The 18513-nt window shown below is 40.1% G+C and overlaps 1 protein-coding gene across 1 annotated transcript; it reads right to left on the bottom strand.

Moving 5' to 3' along the window:
• Positions 1 to 331: 331 nt before the first annotated feature.
• On the bottom strand, positions 332 to 5171 carry dmac2 (distal membrane arm assembly component 2). The gene is made up of 6 exons (XM_061720242.1): positions 5133 to 5171; positions 4136 to 4326; positions 3300 to 3380; positions 1333 to 1472; positions 1005 to 1167; positions 332 to 911 (listed from the first exon to the last, which is right to left on the bottom strand). The coding sequence occupies exons 1-6, from the start codon at positions 5148 to 5150 to the stop codon at positions 749 to 751; spliced, it is 756 nt and encodes a 251-aa protein (XP_061576226.1). The 5' UTR covers positions 5151 to 5171; the 3' UTR covers positions 332 to 748.
• Between the last annotated feature and the right edge of the window lie 13342 nt (positions 5172 to 18513).

The raw sequence follows: 18513 nt of genomic DNA, 5'->3' as shown, positions 1-18513 counted from the left end.
ATATCATGATCTGCTCTCATCAAACCGGTCTAAATCACCGTAGAAGGAATCTTCACATAGAAAAGTAGCAGTGCTTTTTTCAGCTGCAGTCATTATTGTGTTACAGTCTTACAAGTGTCTTCTTGAACCCACTGTGGGGTGTAAAACTGCTACTGGAACATGGCTCACGCTGTGACGCTGGATTAGCGGGTTTAGTTTTCTCACATAAGCTCCCTCAGTGAAGATTAGAAATACATACAGGCAGACTATATGTGTGGCCAAGTGGTTTGCATTGTCTGTTACATTTACAAGATAATTTAACATTGAACATTTACAATAATATAGATTTAGAATAATACAATCTTTATTAAGCAAATTTACAATCATGTTTTCACTCAGCGACAAATAAAGTATTTGCAAAATGTACAAGCTAATTGAGAAGGGACAAGAAATTGCTACTGTTCAGTTTACATTACAAATGCATACAACCAACACACAAACCCTCAGGGGTGAAGCAAATCATTTTAAACACAGACTGTGATAACATATATCTAAATTTAGTACCAAGTAATACAACATAATTGAGTTAGCATATTTTTTCTCTCTTTTGTTTTCTTTTTAAGATGATGTTGTCTTCTCTCATAGTAATATAGCCATTCATACAAAAGGTACATGTGCAAAACTCAAAAGTTGAGGAAAAAAAACATGAACTGAAAACAGAGCTCTCCCAGAAGACTTTTTTTCTGTCTGCGCTGGTGCTGTTCTTGGACTACCTTGGGCCATCCATGGCCTCTTCTCCTGCCTCTTTCAGGTTGAGGTCATAGCCATCAGCTGTGATGTGACACTGTGGTAACAGCTCCTCCAGCAAGATGATCACCAATCCGGGACTCGAAATCCCAGGAAGGGAAGACACGTTCAGACGCTTAAGTCTCCTTCAGCAAACAAACAGAAAAACAGGACAACTTTGTCAGAGCATTGGAAATGTTATCTTTAACTAGCCTATGATGAGCATTTTGCATTATTACTTGAGATTCCTGAGAGTAGGTAGGCCCCCTGTGGTGATGCGTGGACAGTCAGAGATGTCCAGCTCCTCCAGTGACTCCTGGAACACATGGAGCCTTGCCAAGAACCAGTCATCCACCTCAGGACACCCTTGTAATTTCAGAGTTCGCAACGACTGTTGTTCCGCTGAAGGGAGACAAAAAAAACACTGCTCCATTATGCTGAATCTTGTTTTCTTAAATAATATACCAGAATATATGAAAACATTCAATTGACTTAAAAATAAGGTTGACATAGAGAAAAAGATGAAAGAAAAAGAAGTGGGAGGAGTCAAAAGTTGAAGCTTAGTACCCAAATTAAGCACTCCTGTGTAATTGATGACTGTGTGGCTCATGTCTACTTCCTCTAGAGGTGAATCTTTGTGATTCAAGAAATCCCATGAGAACCTCCCCCTCTGGTCTGCACGGAACCACTGTGACTGGCCAGCATACCTGAGGATGCAACACATACCACATTACACCTGGATCACAGTGGTGAGGACACAAACAGACACTACAAACTGAGACGGAAAAGAGATGATGGAAGTGTTGAGGCCATTTGAACTTATTTTGAAGACTTTTGTTAAATAAAAATGGGTTAAATCACAAAAGCATCCGAATTCCATCCAACTTAATTTGTTTGCACTTTTCATACATGTGCAACACAAGATTTAACAAGAGCTAAGCAGAAATCGAAGAGACATTATCCTGATGATATGGGAAAATACTGAAGATTGAAAAGCAAAAATAGATAAAACACAGATAATTAGGGAATAAACTAAACAAATATGATAAAGATTTGAAGTTGATCTCTTAATATTAAAGTATTTTTCAGTTTTGAAGATGGTCACATTTTTCATAATTTAGAAAAATCAAAGAGACGTAGCTTTTCTTGTCAGGTTGCATCTTGAAGGCAGCATTTGATGCTGTAAAATCCCAGTGTACCTTTCTACATTAATGCTGCCACCACAAAAGTACAAGTAAGGGCACTACATTACCCAACACAAAGCCTGACTTTTGAACTTGTTGCTGATAACATTCTGAAAGGTCTCTTTTGTCTTTGGTCAGGAGCACCTGGTGCCCTTTTTTTCCAAAACAGATCTGGAATATTGATCTGAAAGATCGCAATTCACCTTTCACTGTGTGAAGGTCCATCTCAGGTGCCTCTGAGCCCAGAGATGTTGCTGCCACCTCTGGGTTAGGTTAATATAATGCTTCTTATTTTTAAAAGTAAAGTTTAGTTGACAAAGCCTGGCACATCTAGTTATTTCAGCTGTTGATGAAGAATGAATAATGTTTTCTGTTGCAGTGCCATCAGAGGATTAGAACATACAGACTTTACCGGTAAAAGTCAGCCAAATTCCCTGAATCATTTAATGACATTTATACACTGTAGAAAAGAGAAATATGCAAACCTCTTTCAATCATTTCTGGAAGTATTGTTGTTTTTAAAGAATTTAATAAATGTTTCATGCATTTGTTGACAAACTAGAGATCCTCTGCCCACCGTTGCCCCTCAAAGACTTTTGTGTATACTTCAATACTGTTTTTTTTCCCAACTAAGCCTTATTACAATCACCGTTGTCATGATCTGTTTTAACTCCTAACAAGCACCAAATGACTCCTAAATCAAATTTATTTTTGTTGGCATATTTTGCAGGCCTGAAATGCTAAAACTGAAGTAATTTAACAAATTAAATGAGCAGTGAAGGAAGAAAAAAAAAAGAAATATCTTGGGTTAAAAGAAGTTGTAAGAATCCATTTATTGGAGACATTCTTTTTATAGCCCTGATTTTTTTATATTTGGGGTTGCACCATCTCAGAATCAGATTCAGATAAGCTGTAAACTTTCTTTCCTTGTGTTTGCAAACAGACTTTTTGCCAAGTCTGCTTGCACACAAGGGATTTGTTCTTGATTTGACCTTGATACTTTCAGACTAATATGCAACATATATAAAACATACTAAATAACAAAGGCATGTTTTAGGATTCAAATAATATTGATACTAATAAAAAAACCTATTCTGAGAAGAAAAAAATTATTGGCAGTCCAGGCCATATTCTGCATATAGAAGATTTCTGCTATAAGCAGATATTTACAAAAAAAGTAGAAGTCAGAATACATATTGACAAATGCAGATGCATTGTTGTGGATATATGGATAAATATATATGAATAAATACAATTGTTAATGGAATACACAATAATACAAAAGTATGAAGAGAGTATCTACAAATGATGTACAGTGCACTGGTAAAGGAAAAGGGAAGCTTCACTTACCGAAATCCTCCCCCCAGACTCAAGATATAATGTGCACATGCTACATTTGGACCGTAAAAGCTCTCGGTGTAGCCATAGTAACTGAAACAGAGCAAGAAAAAGAAACAAAGTAATTGATGTCAAGCATGAACTACACTCGGACAAACTGCAACATAAAATCAATTCAAATACATATTAATTTGTATTTTTTATTTTAATTTGAAAAGAGACACCAGGCAATTCTAAGAACTTAAATGATTTGATCCATCAATGTTAATACATTAAGTCATTTTAATCCAACGTGTACTTTTTGGGATCAGTTTAGTCAGCGGTAACTTTATGTCACTGCTGTGCAACCGAGCTTTAATGAAGAAAATGGGTGTCTCGTTTTGTTTTGTTTTGTTTTTTCAAACAGTAACATTTAGTTTTTCCTTTTCAGGGTCTACAGGACTGTCTCAGAAAATTAGAATATTGTGATAAAGTCCTTTATTTTCTGTAATGCAAAAATGTCATACATTCTGGATTCATTACAAATCAACTGAAATATTGCAAGCCTTTTATTATTTTAATATTGCTGATCATGGCTTACAGCTTAAGAAAACTCAAATATCCTATCTAAAAAAATTTGAATATTCTGGGAATCTTAATCTTAAACTGTAAGCCATAATCAGCAATATTAAAATAATAAAAGGCTTGCAATATTTCAGTTGATTTGTAATGAATCCAGAATGTATGACATTTTAGTTTTTTTTTAAATTGCATTACAGAAAATAAAGAACTTTATCACAATATTCTAATTTTCTGAGACAGTCCTGTATTCTGCCAACAGCAGTGCTGCTGCTGTATCTCTTTCTTACAGATTCTTCTTCCGGAGCTGTTTTCGGCTCAGCTGAGACCCCCATTTGAGAAGCATTTCTACATCATAGAAACGCCGACTGAGGAACTGCAGGAGCCTTGAAGGAAGAGAAGAGGGAGATGCTGAGCTGGAGCCCAGCTGTCGCCTAGCAACAAGGAGGCGAGCTGACCGCTGGCAGCATCTGTGTAGAGACTGAGCACAGACACACAACAGAGGATGGGAATCGTGATTATTGTTCTTCAGTACTTAATGAATACGTAGTTAAATGGAAAATATCAGCAAAAAAGGGAAAAAGCGATCGTCATGAAAGCTTTCATGTCTCACTTTTTTATTTCCCCCCTTATCTCATGTAAGATAAAATAAGACAAGATAAGATAAGATAAGATAAGATAAGATAAGATAAGATAAGATAAAATATTCCTTTATTAGTCCCGAAGCGGGGAAATTCGCAGTGTACAGCAGCAACGGGGATAGTGCAAAACAAGAGGCATCAATAAAAATAATAATAATAATACAATAATATCAGAGTATGACACACTATAAACAGTACTGGTATATACAATAATAATAATAATAATAATAATAATAATAATAATAATAATAATAATAAAAAATACTGGTATATAAAATAGATAACAGACGGATATTTACATAATTGCAGGTTGCAGTGAATAATATTGCACAGTAGGCCACAACGTTTTCCAATGTACATTGAAATAAAGAACTTTTGTGAACGTTATATCCCTGAACAATGTATTACCACACCTACGGCACACCTAGAGAGAAACACACATATTATATATCGAGACAGACATGTGAATATATTTAAACTAACATACTAGCTCAAAGTATTCAGCTCTCTGTAGAAATCCTCGCTATAACAAACGTTATGAGCCTGTCGAATTAGATACGTTTGCTAGTGTACCTAAAAAGTGTCTAACAATAATTTCAGCCATCTGTTATTCTCAGATTGTTGTTGAATTTGAAGGATAACTTACCATCAAGGGGGCTGACATGACAGCAGCGTGGACGGAAGCCGTGTGGGACAAATCTTGTGCTTTCGCCTCCGGCGGTTTAGTTGCAGTTCGCATCTCCACCACAGAGTGGCGCTCAAAGCTCGTCTCTGACACTGAGGTGGAGCCTGAGACATAGTTTGGTCATACAACCATAAACACAAGAAGGGAAAGGATAAAAACATAAAAATAAAGGTAAAAACATCTCAATCCTTTACTCATGTAAAATTGTAAAATTACTCTTGCACAGATAAAAATATGTGACAACAAGTAGAACTCATGTGTTTAAAACTGTATGTGAGTAAAGAAAGAAATCATGGATGATGAGAAGTATTCACGCAGCACTCCATATATTATATAATATATATGATGAAATACTGGAATAATATTAATATGTAAGCAACATCTTATTGTTGTGGTAGATATTACTTTTTTGATTCTTATTAGAAGTTCAACAACTCTTTCATTTCTTTTGACAACCTCCGCCGTTTAAACCTAAATAAGGAGTCTGAAAAAAACAACGGGTGTTACAAAAATATTTGAAATTTAGGACCCTCACCAACATCTCAATTTAAATTAATGTTGAAAGTTATTCAACTAAATAAATAGTCACTGTAAGTCCATGGTTGGTAGCTCTGTATTATTTTACTGAATGGCATTGTGATTGACATGGACCAGTATTCAATACTGTTAAAGAGGAAAAATTGTTGGGTACTGGTAATGCTTCAACTCAAGAACAACAACAAATCAAACTTAGCTTCAAAACAAAAAGTTCCTGGTTTTTGAAAATGAAGATGAAAAAAGGAGGTACTTTCCTTATATATCACCAGTTTAATATTCTCTCAGGTGACTTAGAGATCCCCTGAGACATAGTCTCTGGGGATATAAGCATTAGTGTCAAGTCAAATGATTCCACAGTATAAGTGTGAGTTATATTTCAAATGGGACATTTTGAAAACTGTATTAATCTGTGCACTTTGTATTTACAGTGTTGTATGAGTAAAAAGCAGAGTGATGAGAGAAGCTGTGGTTCTTAAATGTCTACCTGTTTAGTGTAGTAAGCTTCGGTTAAGGCAGCCTCTGTATTACATTCAGCCTTCCCTCTGAGTCAGACTGAGAAGTTAGTTCCTGGCCCAGTGCACCTCTTGACATCTGGCTGTAAAATCAAAAACTGCTCCTGACTCATATCATCAATCTTTAAACAGCCAGAGTGGTTCACTACTTTTCAACACACACACTGAGGTTTCACTGTGTTTCCGAACTCATAAATGTAGAAAAAAGTTTTCTTTTTTTCTTTCTTTATTCATTTTCTAACAAAACATTATATATTTATATCCAGAGGCAATGTCCCCAATGTTCACACAATGTTGCACAAGAGTCTCAACCCAGATAGCCCCACAACATCCAATGCTTTATGGAACTCCGCCTCGGAAACCGCCGTAGCTGTATTCTGCTTGGTCTGCTGGTACCCATCAGCTGCCTCTGGAGTCCCACAGGCCAAAAAGGCCCTAAAGGACTCCTTTTTCAGCTTAACACATCCCTAGCCACTAGTGTCCCCCAACGTGTTCGGGGATTACCGTACACGACAGGTTTGGAAAATGGTCCACTCAGACACAATGTCCCCCCTGGTTCATGGCTGAAGCTCTGTTGGAGGTGGTAGTTGAAGCTCTCTCTAACAAGAGACTTCCCCAAACGCTCCCAGCCGAACCTCACAATATCTTTGGGCTTACCAGATCTCACTGGCATCCTCTCCCACCATCAGAAGTACCTCACCTTCAGGTGGGGATCAGCTGACAGCGCCGCTCTTCTCTTTACCAAGTGTCCAAGACATGTGCCTGCAACTCCAATGACACAACTGAAGTCGATCATTGAAGAACTGCACAATTATGCTTGAACATGGTGTTTGTAATGGACAATCCGTGATGAGCACAAAAGTCAAATAACAAAACACCACCCTGATTCAGATGAGATGGGCCATTTCTCCCAATCACACCCTTCCAACTCTCACTGTCATTGCCCACGTGAGCATTAAAGTCCCCTAAGCAGAACTGAGAGTCCCCTGCAGGGCCACTCTCCAGCACACCACCCAAGGACTACAAAAAGGGTGGGTATTCTGAACTGCTGTTTGGTGAGTAACCACAAACAAATGTCAGGTCCTGTCCCCCCCATATGAACGGAGGCTACCCTCTTTTTCACCGGTGTGAACCCCAATGTACAGGAACTGAGCCAGGGGGCAAGTATGGCTACCAGAAGGAACGGAGGCCCATGTTACCTTTAAAGGCTGTGCCTGGCTGGGCTCCATGAGTCCAGGCCTGGCCACCAGGCGGTCATCATCGAGCCCGCCCTCAAACCTAGCTCCAGAAAGAGGCCTATGTCAGAGTAAGGGCAGATGGTAACCACTGTTTCTGTTAATCATATGGGTTCTTTTGAGATCCCATATATGATCTATTCAGGGGTCCTGGAGAGGAGGGTCGGCTGGAGAGACAAATCTCGGAATCAAGAGGAGCACTGTGGTTTTCGTCCTGGCTGTGGAACGGTGGATCACCTCAGCAGGGACCTGGAAGGGCTATGGGAGTTTGCCCAACCAGTCTACATGTGCTTTGTGGACTTGGAGATGGCATTCAACCATGTCCCTCTGGCACTCCTGTGGGGGGTTCACCAGGAGAATGGGGTGCTGGAATCCCTTATATGGGTTGTCCGGTCTCTCTACACCCACTGTCAGAGCTTGTTCCGCATTGCTGTAAGTTGGATTTGTTTTCAGTGGAGGTTGGGCTCTGCCAAGGCTGTCATTTGTAACCGATTTTTTGCAGATGATGTGGTTCTGTTGGCTTCATCAGGACAAGACCTTAAAGTCTCTCTGGAGCGGTTCACAGCTGAATGTGAAGCGGCTGGCATGAAAATGCGCACCTCTAAATCCAAGATCATAGTCTTTGGTTGGAAAAGGGTGGAATGCCCCTTTCAGGTTGGGGATCAGATACTGCCTCAAGTGGAGGAGTTTAAGTATTTCGGGGTTTTGTTCACCAGTGAGGGAAGAATGGAGCGGGAGATCGATAGGCGATTAGGTGTGGTGTCCCAAATGATGTGGACTTTGCATCGGCCCATCGTAGTATACAGTACAATTTTGATTTACCAGTTGGGCTATGTTCCTACCCTCATCTATGGCCACGGGTTGTGGGTAGTGACCGAAAGAAGGAGATCACAGATACAAGCCACTGAAATTCGTTCCCTCCACAGGGCGACCGGGCTCTCCTTTAGAGAAGCTTGGTCATCCGGAAGGGTCTCAGAGTAGAGCGGCTGCTCCTCTGTATCGAGAGGAGCCAGATGAAGTGGCTTGGGCATCTGGTGAGGATGCCTCCTGGACACTTCCCTGGTGAGGATTTTCAGGCATGTCCCACTGGGAGCAGACCCTGGGGAATGTCTCTCACCTGGCCTGGGAACGCCTTGGGATCTCCCCAGTTGAGCTGGAAGAAGTGGCCAGGGAGAGGAAAGTCTGGGCTACCCTGCTTAGGCTACTGCCCTGCAACCCAACCTTGGATAAGTGGAGGAAAATGGATGGAAGGATATATATTTATATGTGAGAGGCAGTTGAATGGTACTCCAATCTCACTTCAAACAAATCACAAACTGCTGTTTTGACAAGACCCTTACATAACAAAGCACCCAAATCCTTTAAGATTGTTTGTGGTTTCAAACATATTTTTCTTGGCCTGGTCCAATAATTCTCTTGATGTCATGGATTAACAACAAGTCAGATATGCTATTTATAGAAATGTGTACCCAGATTAAGTCTGATAAATGTAGAGTGTACTCCCAACAAAGACAACAATTCATTGTTCGTGACAAAGGGTCTGAATTCTTATATCTACTGGATTTTTTTGTCTCTTCCCTCGTGGTAAAATCTAGTTGAAATTACACATAAAATACAACTTTGAGATAGTATACATCTAAAACAAGTAGTAATTTGGTTGAAAAGTGAAAGGTGAATTTTGAAGACATAGAAAAGACATCTTATTTAGGCTAAATTTGCACGAACTCAAAACACCAAAGACATATAGTCACTTAGTCATTGTGGAATATTGTATGTAGATAGGTGGGTGTGAAGGGAAACAAACTGTTTGAATTTCAAATTACTGAAAAATCTTTTTGAATGTAGTTTGTTGAAATATCTGTGTTCATATACTGTTTTTTGTACATGCAAGAGGGAATAAATTCAATGTTTCATCAATGAGAGAAAGCGATTGAGGTTGGGCAAAGTTTGGTTTTCCGTTTTAAAAATCAGTAACTGTATTGCAATTTATTGGGGGATTTGCATTCTCATTTAAAATTATGTATTTTCCCTCTTTTAGTTTTTCTACACAGAAACATTTAATTCTTTTAAAGACAAAAAGTAAATGTTGATCATAAATGCAATAAACCTCTTGACAAGAAATAAGCTCCACCTTAATGATACGCCGTTTATAGATGTAATATACTACAATAATACACTGATAAAAGTGTTTATCAGTAAAAAAGTTTAAGATAAAAGATAAATGTTTTTCTGTTTATATATATATATATATATATATATATATATATATATATATATATATATATATATATATATATATATATATATATATATATATATATATATATAATTTCAATATTATTTGTTAAGAACCAGAGTGACCAAAGAGTAAAATCCAAACTGATATGACAATGATAACAAATTAAGAGCGTTAGATAACCACTGGGACATTATTCTTATTAATGGACTATTGCCATGAATTATTGATGCTTCCAAATTGTTATTTATGTGTTTCCTCAACCATAAAGGTCAAGTATTCATTTTCGGTCAATATTTTTAGAGACTGGCAGCATGACAGTAAAATCTGCTTTTGGAATCTTCACTAACTTACTGACTACCGTAACACACTGACTGATACATTTCCCAACTGATATACAGTAAAAATTGTAATTTGCAAAAAAATCCAAAAGGAAAAATAAGCTGTTTGATTTTAGGAGGACTTCACAACTCTGTTGTCAACTGTTTTTGGTCAAAAAGTGACGAAGTGTTTATTTAAACAGTTGTTGATCAAAGTGATCATTTTATTTCTGACAAACACTGAAAGGATGATTCTTTGGCTGTAGATGCTGTTTGCTTGGAAACTGGTAATCAATGTGTGTTTGGAATCAGAAAAATCTTGGAGTAGTTTTGTGTTTCCAACCGTTTTGGTCTTCACTCAATGGAAGATAGAAAAGTTTCTGTAAAGAGTCAGACCAAGCGCTCAGACCAGCAACAGAGGTAAGAAAACCTGCAGTTCTGCTTGTGAACTCATGTCTGTATTCTGGTCATTTGGGTCAAACGGCAGATTATAGAGTCGACATGTATAACAATCACTTTAGATGATTTATCAACTAATTCTAGAGCAGAATAACCGGCTCTGTTGGTCCGTAGAGCGCCAGATGGTACAAGTGAACCTGACAGGACCAAGCAGAAGAACAAAAAGGGCAGCTGACGGAGACTGCTGAACAGCTTCAGAGTATTTTTCATAAATGTCAATACTGTACTTGAATGTTTTCTCATGAAGAGTTCATGCTGGTGCATCTTTGCTGCTGTTGTGTAATATTCAAATTAATTTGCTTTGTCCAACAGAGAAAACATTGAGATTATGAGGTTCATAAACTATAGGTAAACACATTCCTTTTTTGCTGCAGTGATATATGATCTCTGATTTCTTTCCTCCAATCAAAATCCGCAAAAAGAAGTGAAAAAACACAACAGGCATAACTTCAGATTAGCTTCCACTACGGCTGTGATCCAGACACAGATGTCTTATGCTGATTGATGTGTTTTTGTTTCACCAGGACCAAGAGGATATGTACCCCCCCGCCACACACACACACACACACACACACACACACACACACACACACACACACACACACACACACACACACACACACACACACACACACACACACACACACACACACACACACACACACACACACACACACACCAGTAGGAACAAATCTCCACACATATGTTCCCACACACGCGATCGCAGGAAACCGACAAGATGATTAATCTTTCAGATTTTCACTTGTCGTAGATTAAATCACATACAATCCACATGAATCTGGTTTCCACTGATTGAATTGTCATAGAGGATTGTGACGGTGACGCTGACGTGTCACATGACTTGTGCTTGTGTGTCAGGCCTAGATCTGCTACATGAACTCCTGCAGAGCCTGCTGACAGTCAGAGTTTATAGATGACGTCAGATCCCAGGAGGACATGCTGAGCCTTTGCCCTGAGGCTCAGCCGACGATGTACAGCAGCGACACACAACACAGATACCCTCAAGTCTCTCAACAATGCTGTAAACCAAAATAAGCCAGCTGAAGTTTTCCTCCACATGTGGACATTGGAAGATCTCACAGACCCCAAACTTCAGACTCTTGTGAGGTTCAAGAGGATTCTCTCCACCCAGGCTCAGGAAAATTGGATAATGGCATCAAAGTGAGTCTTTTACTATATAAACACCTTGTCATTTAAACATGTCACTGTTTTGCTCTAGTGTCATGGCATTTATTTTCTAGTTGTTGACACTAACCAAGTTTTACACACCGCTCTACAACTGTACTGGCACAGACGCTCTGCTCGGTCACATGTAGTTACTAGCAGAATTCCTGTTTACATTTAGTGTATTTAGTATTCAGATGTGGCGCTCACTCCATCATACAGGCTGACTTCACTTCACCATCTTCTGTCTGCAGCTGATTCCTGGAGGTTCCGCGCAGGAGAAGCTCCAGATGTACTCGATGCTAAGAACATACATTTTCTTTCATTCATGTCAACAGCTATAAAAGTAAAATTCCACATGGTTTAGTTATTGTCTCTGATAGGAGCAGAGTTCTCATTTACAAGCAAGGTCAAGAAACAGCTGATCAATCTGGTTAAAAAGATGTTAGACAAACGCTGAAGGTGCTTAATATGCTTGTTTACCCATACAAGTTGAACCTGCCATAGCAATGTGATAACTTGTATATCTGTGTAGACTCACAAGAGTGGACAGCAGGCAACAGGAAGATGGTTTAATCTTACTGGCTTGCTCTCTGGGTATCTACAAATAAACAGAAAAAACTAAACACAACATTGTGACTGAAAACGGTTGTTTTTTACCTTTAAAGTTACTTAACTATTTCTTATAGAATATAGTCAATAATTTCACTGCACTGTGAAGGGAATTAACTCATTTTCAAACACCTAAACTGCAGAATAGGTTTAGATTGTAAAGGTTGAAAATTGTTTGTAAGACAAAAAACAACAACAAAAAACAAACGGCCTAGGACCTAATTGCGGAATACTAGAGGTGGGGTAATAAACAAAGCCATTTTATTTCAACCCGAAAGCATAAAAAGCAGCTGGATAACCAGAGAGCAAGATCATAAACTGACAAGCGACACAAGGTGTAACAGGTAGAGGGCTGAACGATGGCCAGAGAGAGAGCGAGAGAAAGAGAGATGGGTTGAAGGATAAAAAGAGACACAGCAGATCAGGACTGAATTAAGGAAAAGCAAGACAATAGTTCTTTTTGCACCATTTTACTGTACTGATATACAAAGCAGTATGTGAACAATTGCATGCCGTATGCAAGAAGTACTGGTATAGTTTGTTTCTGCTGGGAATATTTCTATTTCTAATATACTATATTCCTTAATACATCATGACAACAGGAGATGGCCAGATTGATCACATGAACACTGTGATCAATCTGCTACATGAACAGCTTTGGTTCTGTCACACCGTGGTGGGGTTGTCTTGTCTTGGGTCTTTTTTGTCTTGTCATTTCCTCTTTTATTTTGAAAGAAGTAACTCTCCTCTCGTTTCAGGTCACTTGCCTTTCCTCATGTGTCACCGGTCTGATTGCCTTCCCTGATTCCTGATTGTGTTCACCTGCTCCTCATTACCCCCATGTGTTCATATATGGCGCTTATCCACTAGTACCTACTCAGCGTTCCCCCACTTGGCACGCCTCGTCCCGCCTTGTCCCGCCTCGTCCCGCCTCGTCCCGCCTCGTCCCGCCTCGTCCCGCCTCGTCCCGCCTCGTCCCGCCTACACTCGCCTCCACCCGCCTCCACCCGCCTCCACTCATCCCTTGTCTTGTGCCAGTGTGTTCCTCTTTGTTCATGTGAGTTCACCCCAGACGTCTTCACAGTTTTGGATCACAGTCATTGCCACAGTTTTTATCGGTTTCCTCCAAGTGAGAGATTTTTGGTTGTAAGTTTTATATCTTAGTTGAATTTTCTAGTTAATGTTTGCATAGCCTTTTGTTTCCTCCGCGTGGAGTGATTTTGATTTTTGGTATAGATTAACCCTGCTTATTCGTGAAGAAGCACGTTACAGATCATATTTCATAGTCTTTTTCTCTGCCTTGGAATTACTATTAAAGACTCTGATACCCTGCATCTGCGTCCTGTGTCTAAGCCTGGTTGTGACAGGTTTGTGCTGTAGCGTAGTTGCTTTACAGCATCATACAGTACAACATACTAACTATTGTCAGACCAGTATACAGAAAGAACTGGAAACACACACAAACTTTGATCCTAGCGCACGAACATTTTGAAGATATGGGGAACTGGCGACGCAGACGGTGAGGTGGTGAAACGAAGTCATACCTTTAATGTCATCACATATCAGACTTATAATATAATAGCACTGATCGTGTCCCTCTGTGTTTGAAGCACAGCATCAGTCAGGACACGGCCACTTCCAGGTGCGCCATGCGCTTGGGACGCTCTGGTGCTGCTGGTGCTGCAGCCGCGGTGCAGGACATGCCGTGCCAGGAACCTTCTCGTCACCCACCGCTTCCAACTGTAGAGTGACTGAGGACATAATAAATGAGTGCCGGGCCAGTACTCCTCTTGGCCTCCACCTTCAGATCACACCACTTTTTTATTTCTGCAACAGATCTGTCCGTGGCACTCACGGCGTTTAGCGCAGCAACGATGTGCTGCCACTCACTCGCTTTCTTTTTGTTAGTGATGCCACTACTGTGACCACCAAATAATGTCGTTTTCCTGGCCTCATCCACAACATGTCAATCTTGGTCTCCGTGAAATTTAGTGGCACGGTGGCCTGGCTCGACACATGATTCATTCATCCTGACGCGCAGCAGAAACAGACTGCAGGAAAGCTCTGCACATGCTCAGCAGGCTCATTTATATGCAAATACAGTCATCAAGTACTTTGCATTGACCATTCATGGTAGAAAGTGGGCATGTAGAGGGCGGGATATGAGGCGAATTCACGTGCGCAACCTTCCAGCTGGACTGTGATTTATAAAGAGAACATTGTGTGCAGATGTGCGTGCACATGGTTTTATAAATCAGGATTTTTTTGTGCGCACCCCATTTTCGGCTGTTGAGCGCACGTACACTTTTAGTATGAATCCTATGCACTCTTTTATAAATGAGGCCCCTGGACAGGAACAACAGGAAGTCACACAAGGGAAAACACTTAGAGTTCCAAAGCCTTACAGACTAGAAGAGATTTGGCCGAGACTCAGACTCAAGTGACTTGAAAATGTAGGAGACTGTTGGAAAAATATGTGTTATCCAGACTCAAAACACATCTGTTTCAAACAGCATAACTGTCTGTTTTTATTTATTTTATTTATGTTCTCATTTCGCTGTAAAGTGTCGTTAAACTACCTTGAAAGACGCTGCTAAATAAAATGTATTGATATAATTAAAGAATATTTCCATATATTGTGGCTGGTGAGTCTAGATATAATGGGAAGATGCAACAACAGTCTTGCAAAGAAGAGGATTTTAATGTTGATTGACACACACATAGCCACACAGACATGTACACACACACACACACACACACACACACATAGCCACACAGGCATATACATACACACATTCATATAGACATATACATCGGCTTGTTCACCTGCATGCTTGCTCTGTAGTTTTTGGGGTTAGTTAATCGCGGAAGCTTAGCTTAGTTGTGATTGGATCTCGAGACTTGGGACGGTTGCTGCTCGTGTTGCTGCCGGTTCCGTGCCTGTTTCGTGTCTGTTGTGTTTTTGTTTTTTTTTGCAGATTTCCAGTGCTCGACGTGTGCCTCCATGTGTGTTCTCGTGTCCTGGATCAGCAGCGGATGTCACCCATTTTACACTTAAATAGGCTGGGAAGTCAGAGATAGAACTAGTGTGAATCTTTCGATTTCACTAAAGCAGGAATACATCAATTAAATCCCTTACCTATTACCTCCCTACAACAAACATAAACACCACCGTTTAGATTCGTAAAACTAATTGAATATTGACTGAATCCATTTATTTATCATTTAGTTTGTTTCTTATTCAAAATGTTTCTTTTCTTGCATTCGGATAGAAAGTAGGGATTTCAGAAAACAGAAATAGACATGCCGAATCGCCACCTCCAGGTTTGCAGCTGTTGCTCATGCATGTTGCATCACATCTCCGAATTAATTTGGCTTCATTATTCAGTTTTTCTCCAAGTACTCTGTGGATTTTCTCTAACGCCACATTGGACCAAACAGCTGGAAATATAATTAATCTGACAGAGGTATCGCTGAAAAACAAGCATACCAACACCACACACCACACGCACACACTCATCAATGCGTAGAAGTTATCGAGTTCCCGCATGTCCCATTAGTGTGATATGACAGATTGCTTACACCTGCTGGTAAACACAATTAGCAGATGAGATCATGCGTGGCATTTTTTCTGTGCTCACATTTAATTAGACAGAAAAGCTACAGTTGAGGGGCAGAGGGCGTCATATGACAGATATCAGTCAAGATTTGTGCCTTAAGATCCAGATGTAAGTCCAGTGTGCCAGTCCAGCTCCTCGGTGCTCTTTCCTTTGCTGTGAGACGATATCTGATGTGATGTATGGCAACATATTACACAAACTGCACAAATGCTTGAAATAAAACATCAACAAGTCTTTGGACTGTCATTGCCCGCACTGGATATCATCTTCAGAACACACACCAACCCCACAGAGCCAGCAGCGCCCTGAAAGATGAAACTCACAGCGCTCATCAGCTCTCCTTGCTTTTGCCATCTGGCAGGGGCTGCAGGGCCTTTACAGCCCCCCCGCCCCCACCTGCAGGTTGAAACACAGCTTCATCCACAGAGCAGACGACAAACTGAAATCTAGCAACCACCCCTACCTTCTACTGGCACCGCCTGCATCATCAAATGATACAAACTAACGTCTACACTGTGTGATAACCTGGATGCATGAATGTTAAAATATTCAATCAGTGCCAAATCAATGCTCAATAATCTTGTGTAATATTGTATTTATACAATGCCTGAGGACATGCACTTATATTAATTTCTTTTTATTTTTTTATTTTTTTTTATCATTTAGTAGTGTTTTGATGTGCATGCATGTTGGATTATTGTAAATAAGTAGTAAGTTATGCTCGCTATTAACAGAACGTATGATAATTTGCTTACGCCTGTGACGCACTGATAAAACAATGCTGTGTTAAAGGTATTGTGACATCATTTTTAACATGCTTTTAACACTATTAAAAGTCTTGGCCAACATCCCTCAAATGTGTCTAAAAGAGTGTAACAAGAAAAACTTCACTCTAGTACTCTTTTCCTGGCTTTTTATTACAGTGTTTTTTTGCGCCGTGAAAAATGCTTCCTTTCCCCCCTTTCCTGTCAATCATTGCTCCGCTCCTCCTCCAAACCTCCTCCTCCTCCAGCCATACGCTCACAGCGGCGTCGGAGAGTTAAGCCGGGAGCGACAGGCGAAGCATGCACGGAAAAGCAGGAGGGCGAACCACAGCAAACAATCATAAAAATAAAGGCATGCAAGCAGCACTGTCCCCTTATCTTAAGTCCAGTCAGTGGCCGCGGGTCTTCTTAGCAGTTTTCCTCCGGTGATTAGAACAAAAGAGGCTCTAAACAGCTCCGTGTTAAGCCTCATTTATGGTTCCGCGTTAAATCGACGCAGAGCTTACGCCGTAGGGTTCAGCGTATGGTGCGCGTCGCCGCGTAACCCCACGCCGTAAGCTCTGCGTCGGTGTAACGCGGAACCATAAATCAGCCTTTATGGTGCGCTGGAGAGGAGAGGAGGCAGGGAGCTGGGTGGAGGGGGCGGTGATTTAGCGGGCCCTGACGTCACGGCCCGCCACCAAACCACATGCGCCGTTTTTGCATAGTTATGCGGAAAATCCCAGAAAGCACACAATACACTGAATGTTAAAAGTTCGTTGTTTTTTGGGTGTAATTGATGTCAAGACACCCAACAAAACACAAAAAATCTAGAAAAATGTGTTTTTCATGTCACAATCCCTTTAAGAGATTAAAAAGTGCTGCACAAGAAGTTTCCTGATTATCAGGATAAAGCAGATATCTCCAGAGAAGAGGAAACTTCTTGTTGCTAATAAACAAGAACAAGAACAAATCTATACCTTTCCACTGATATGCGACCATTCCCTTTCACCCCCCTTTAGGGCCGCAGTCAGCTATGTAACCTAGGGCACACCCAGAGTGAATAAAAGCAAAGGAAGCAGAGAGACGAATTTAGAGTAGGTTGGAGATTTTACACGTCTCACTGCTCTCCTTGCGCAAACCATTTTTAATTGTGTTTGTGTCTCTTTTGTCTCCAGAAAGTTTGATGATACGAATGTTAAGTGTATGAACCTAACAATGCATGAAGGAGAATAGAAAGATTTTATTGTCATTCAGATATGTAATATGGGCGTGCTAATTCAGTGTGTGTTTGTGTGTAGGTGTATGTGTGTGTGTGCACATGAGCACATTACATGTGTATGAAGAGCTCAATGTGTTTGTCTGGTATTTGTAGGTGGGCACAGCTAATTTTGTTGTAAGTTACTTGGTGCAATGACAATAAAGGAGTCTAAATCTTTTCTGGGTCTGATTTAAAGAGTAGTCTGTATCATGTGATATGATTATACATACTTGCATACATTTAACCAGAGCAATTACTGAGTGAATTTTAATCACATTTGCTGGGAGGAACGAGCAGACCCAGAAACCAGCTCTATAAGTAAGTTTTACTGTTCGTTTATTTAATGCAATGGACCCGGTATGTGTGATTTTTTTAAATTGCTCCTCAGGGACCAATAAATTTCATTGAATCTAATTAATAAAGCTTTGGATTGATTTCTGATATCGCCACCAAAACAACAATTGAAACAAGTAGCATTGGAATTAAAAAGAGGACGGGCATAGGCCGATTGAATTTACCCAGGACAACCCAGTGTTGCTACGGTTACCTCCGGGAGACGATGCTGAATGTGAGTTCTGTAATCCTTGTAATTCTGTTCTCTCCTCAAGGACTCAAACATGTA

This window comes from Cololabis saira, chromosome 4 (genome assembly GCF_033807715.1).
Source record: "Cololabis saira isolate AMF1-May2022 chromosome 4, fColSai1.1, whole genome shotgun sequence".
Classification (NCBI taxonomy): Eukaryota; Metazoa; Chordata; class Actinopteri; order Beloniformes; family Belonidae; genus Cololabis; species Cololabis saira.
The sequence above is the reverse complement of the archived record's forward strand: the minus strand, read 5'-3'. Positions and strand labels throughout refer to the sequence as shown.

Coding starts and splice junctions, on each gene's coding strand:
- dmac2 (XM_061720242.1), bottom strand. Junction 1,473..3,299: donor AGTCTGGGGGGAGGATTTCG/GTAAGTGAAGCT, acceptor TTGCATCCTCAG/GTATGCTGGCCAGTCACAGT. Junction 1,168..1,332: donor CACAGGAGTGCTTAATTTGG/GTACTAAGCTTC, acceptor GTCTCCCTTCAG/CGGAACAACAGTCGTTGCGA.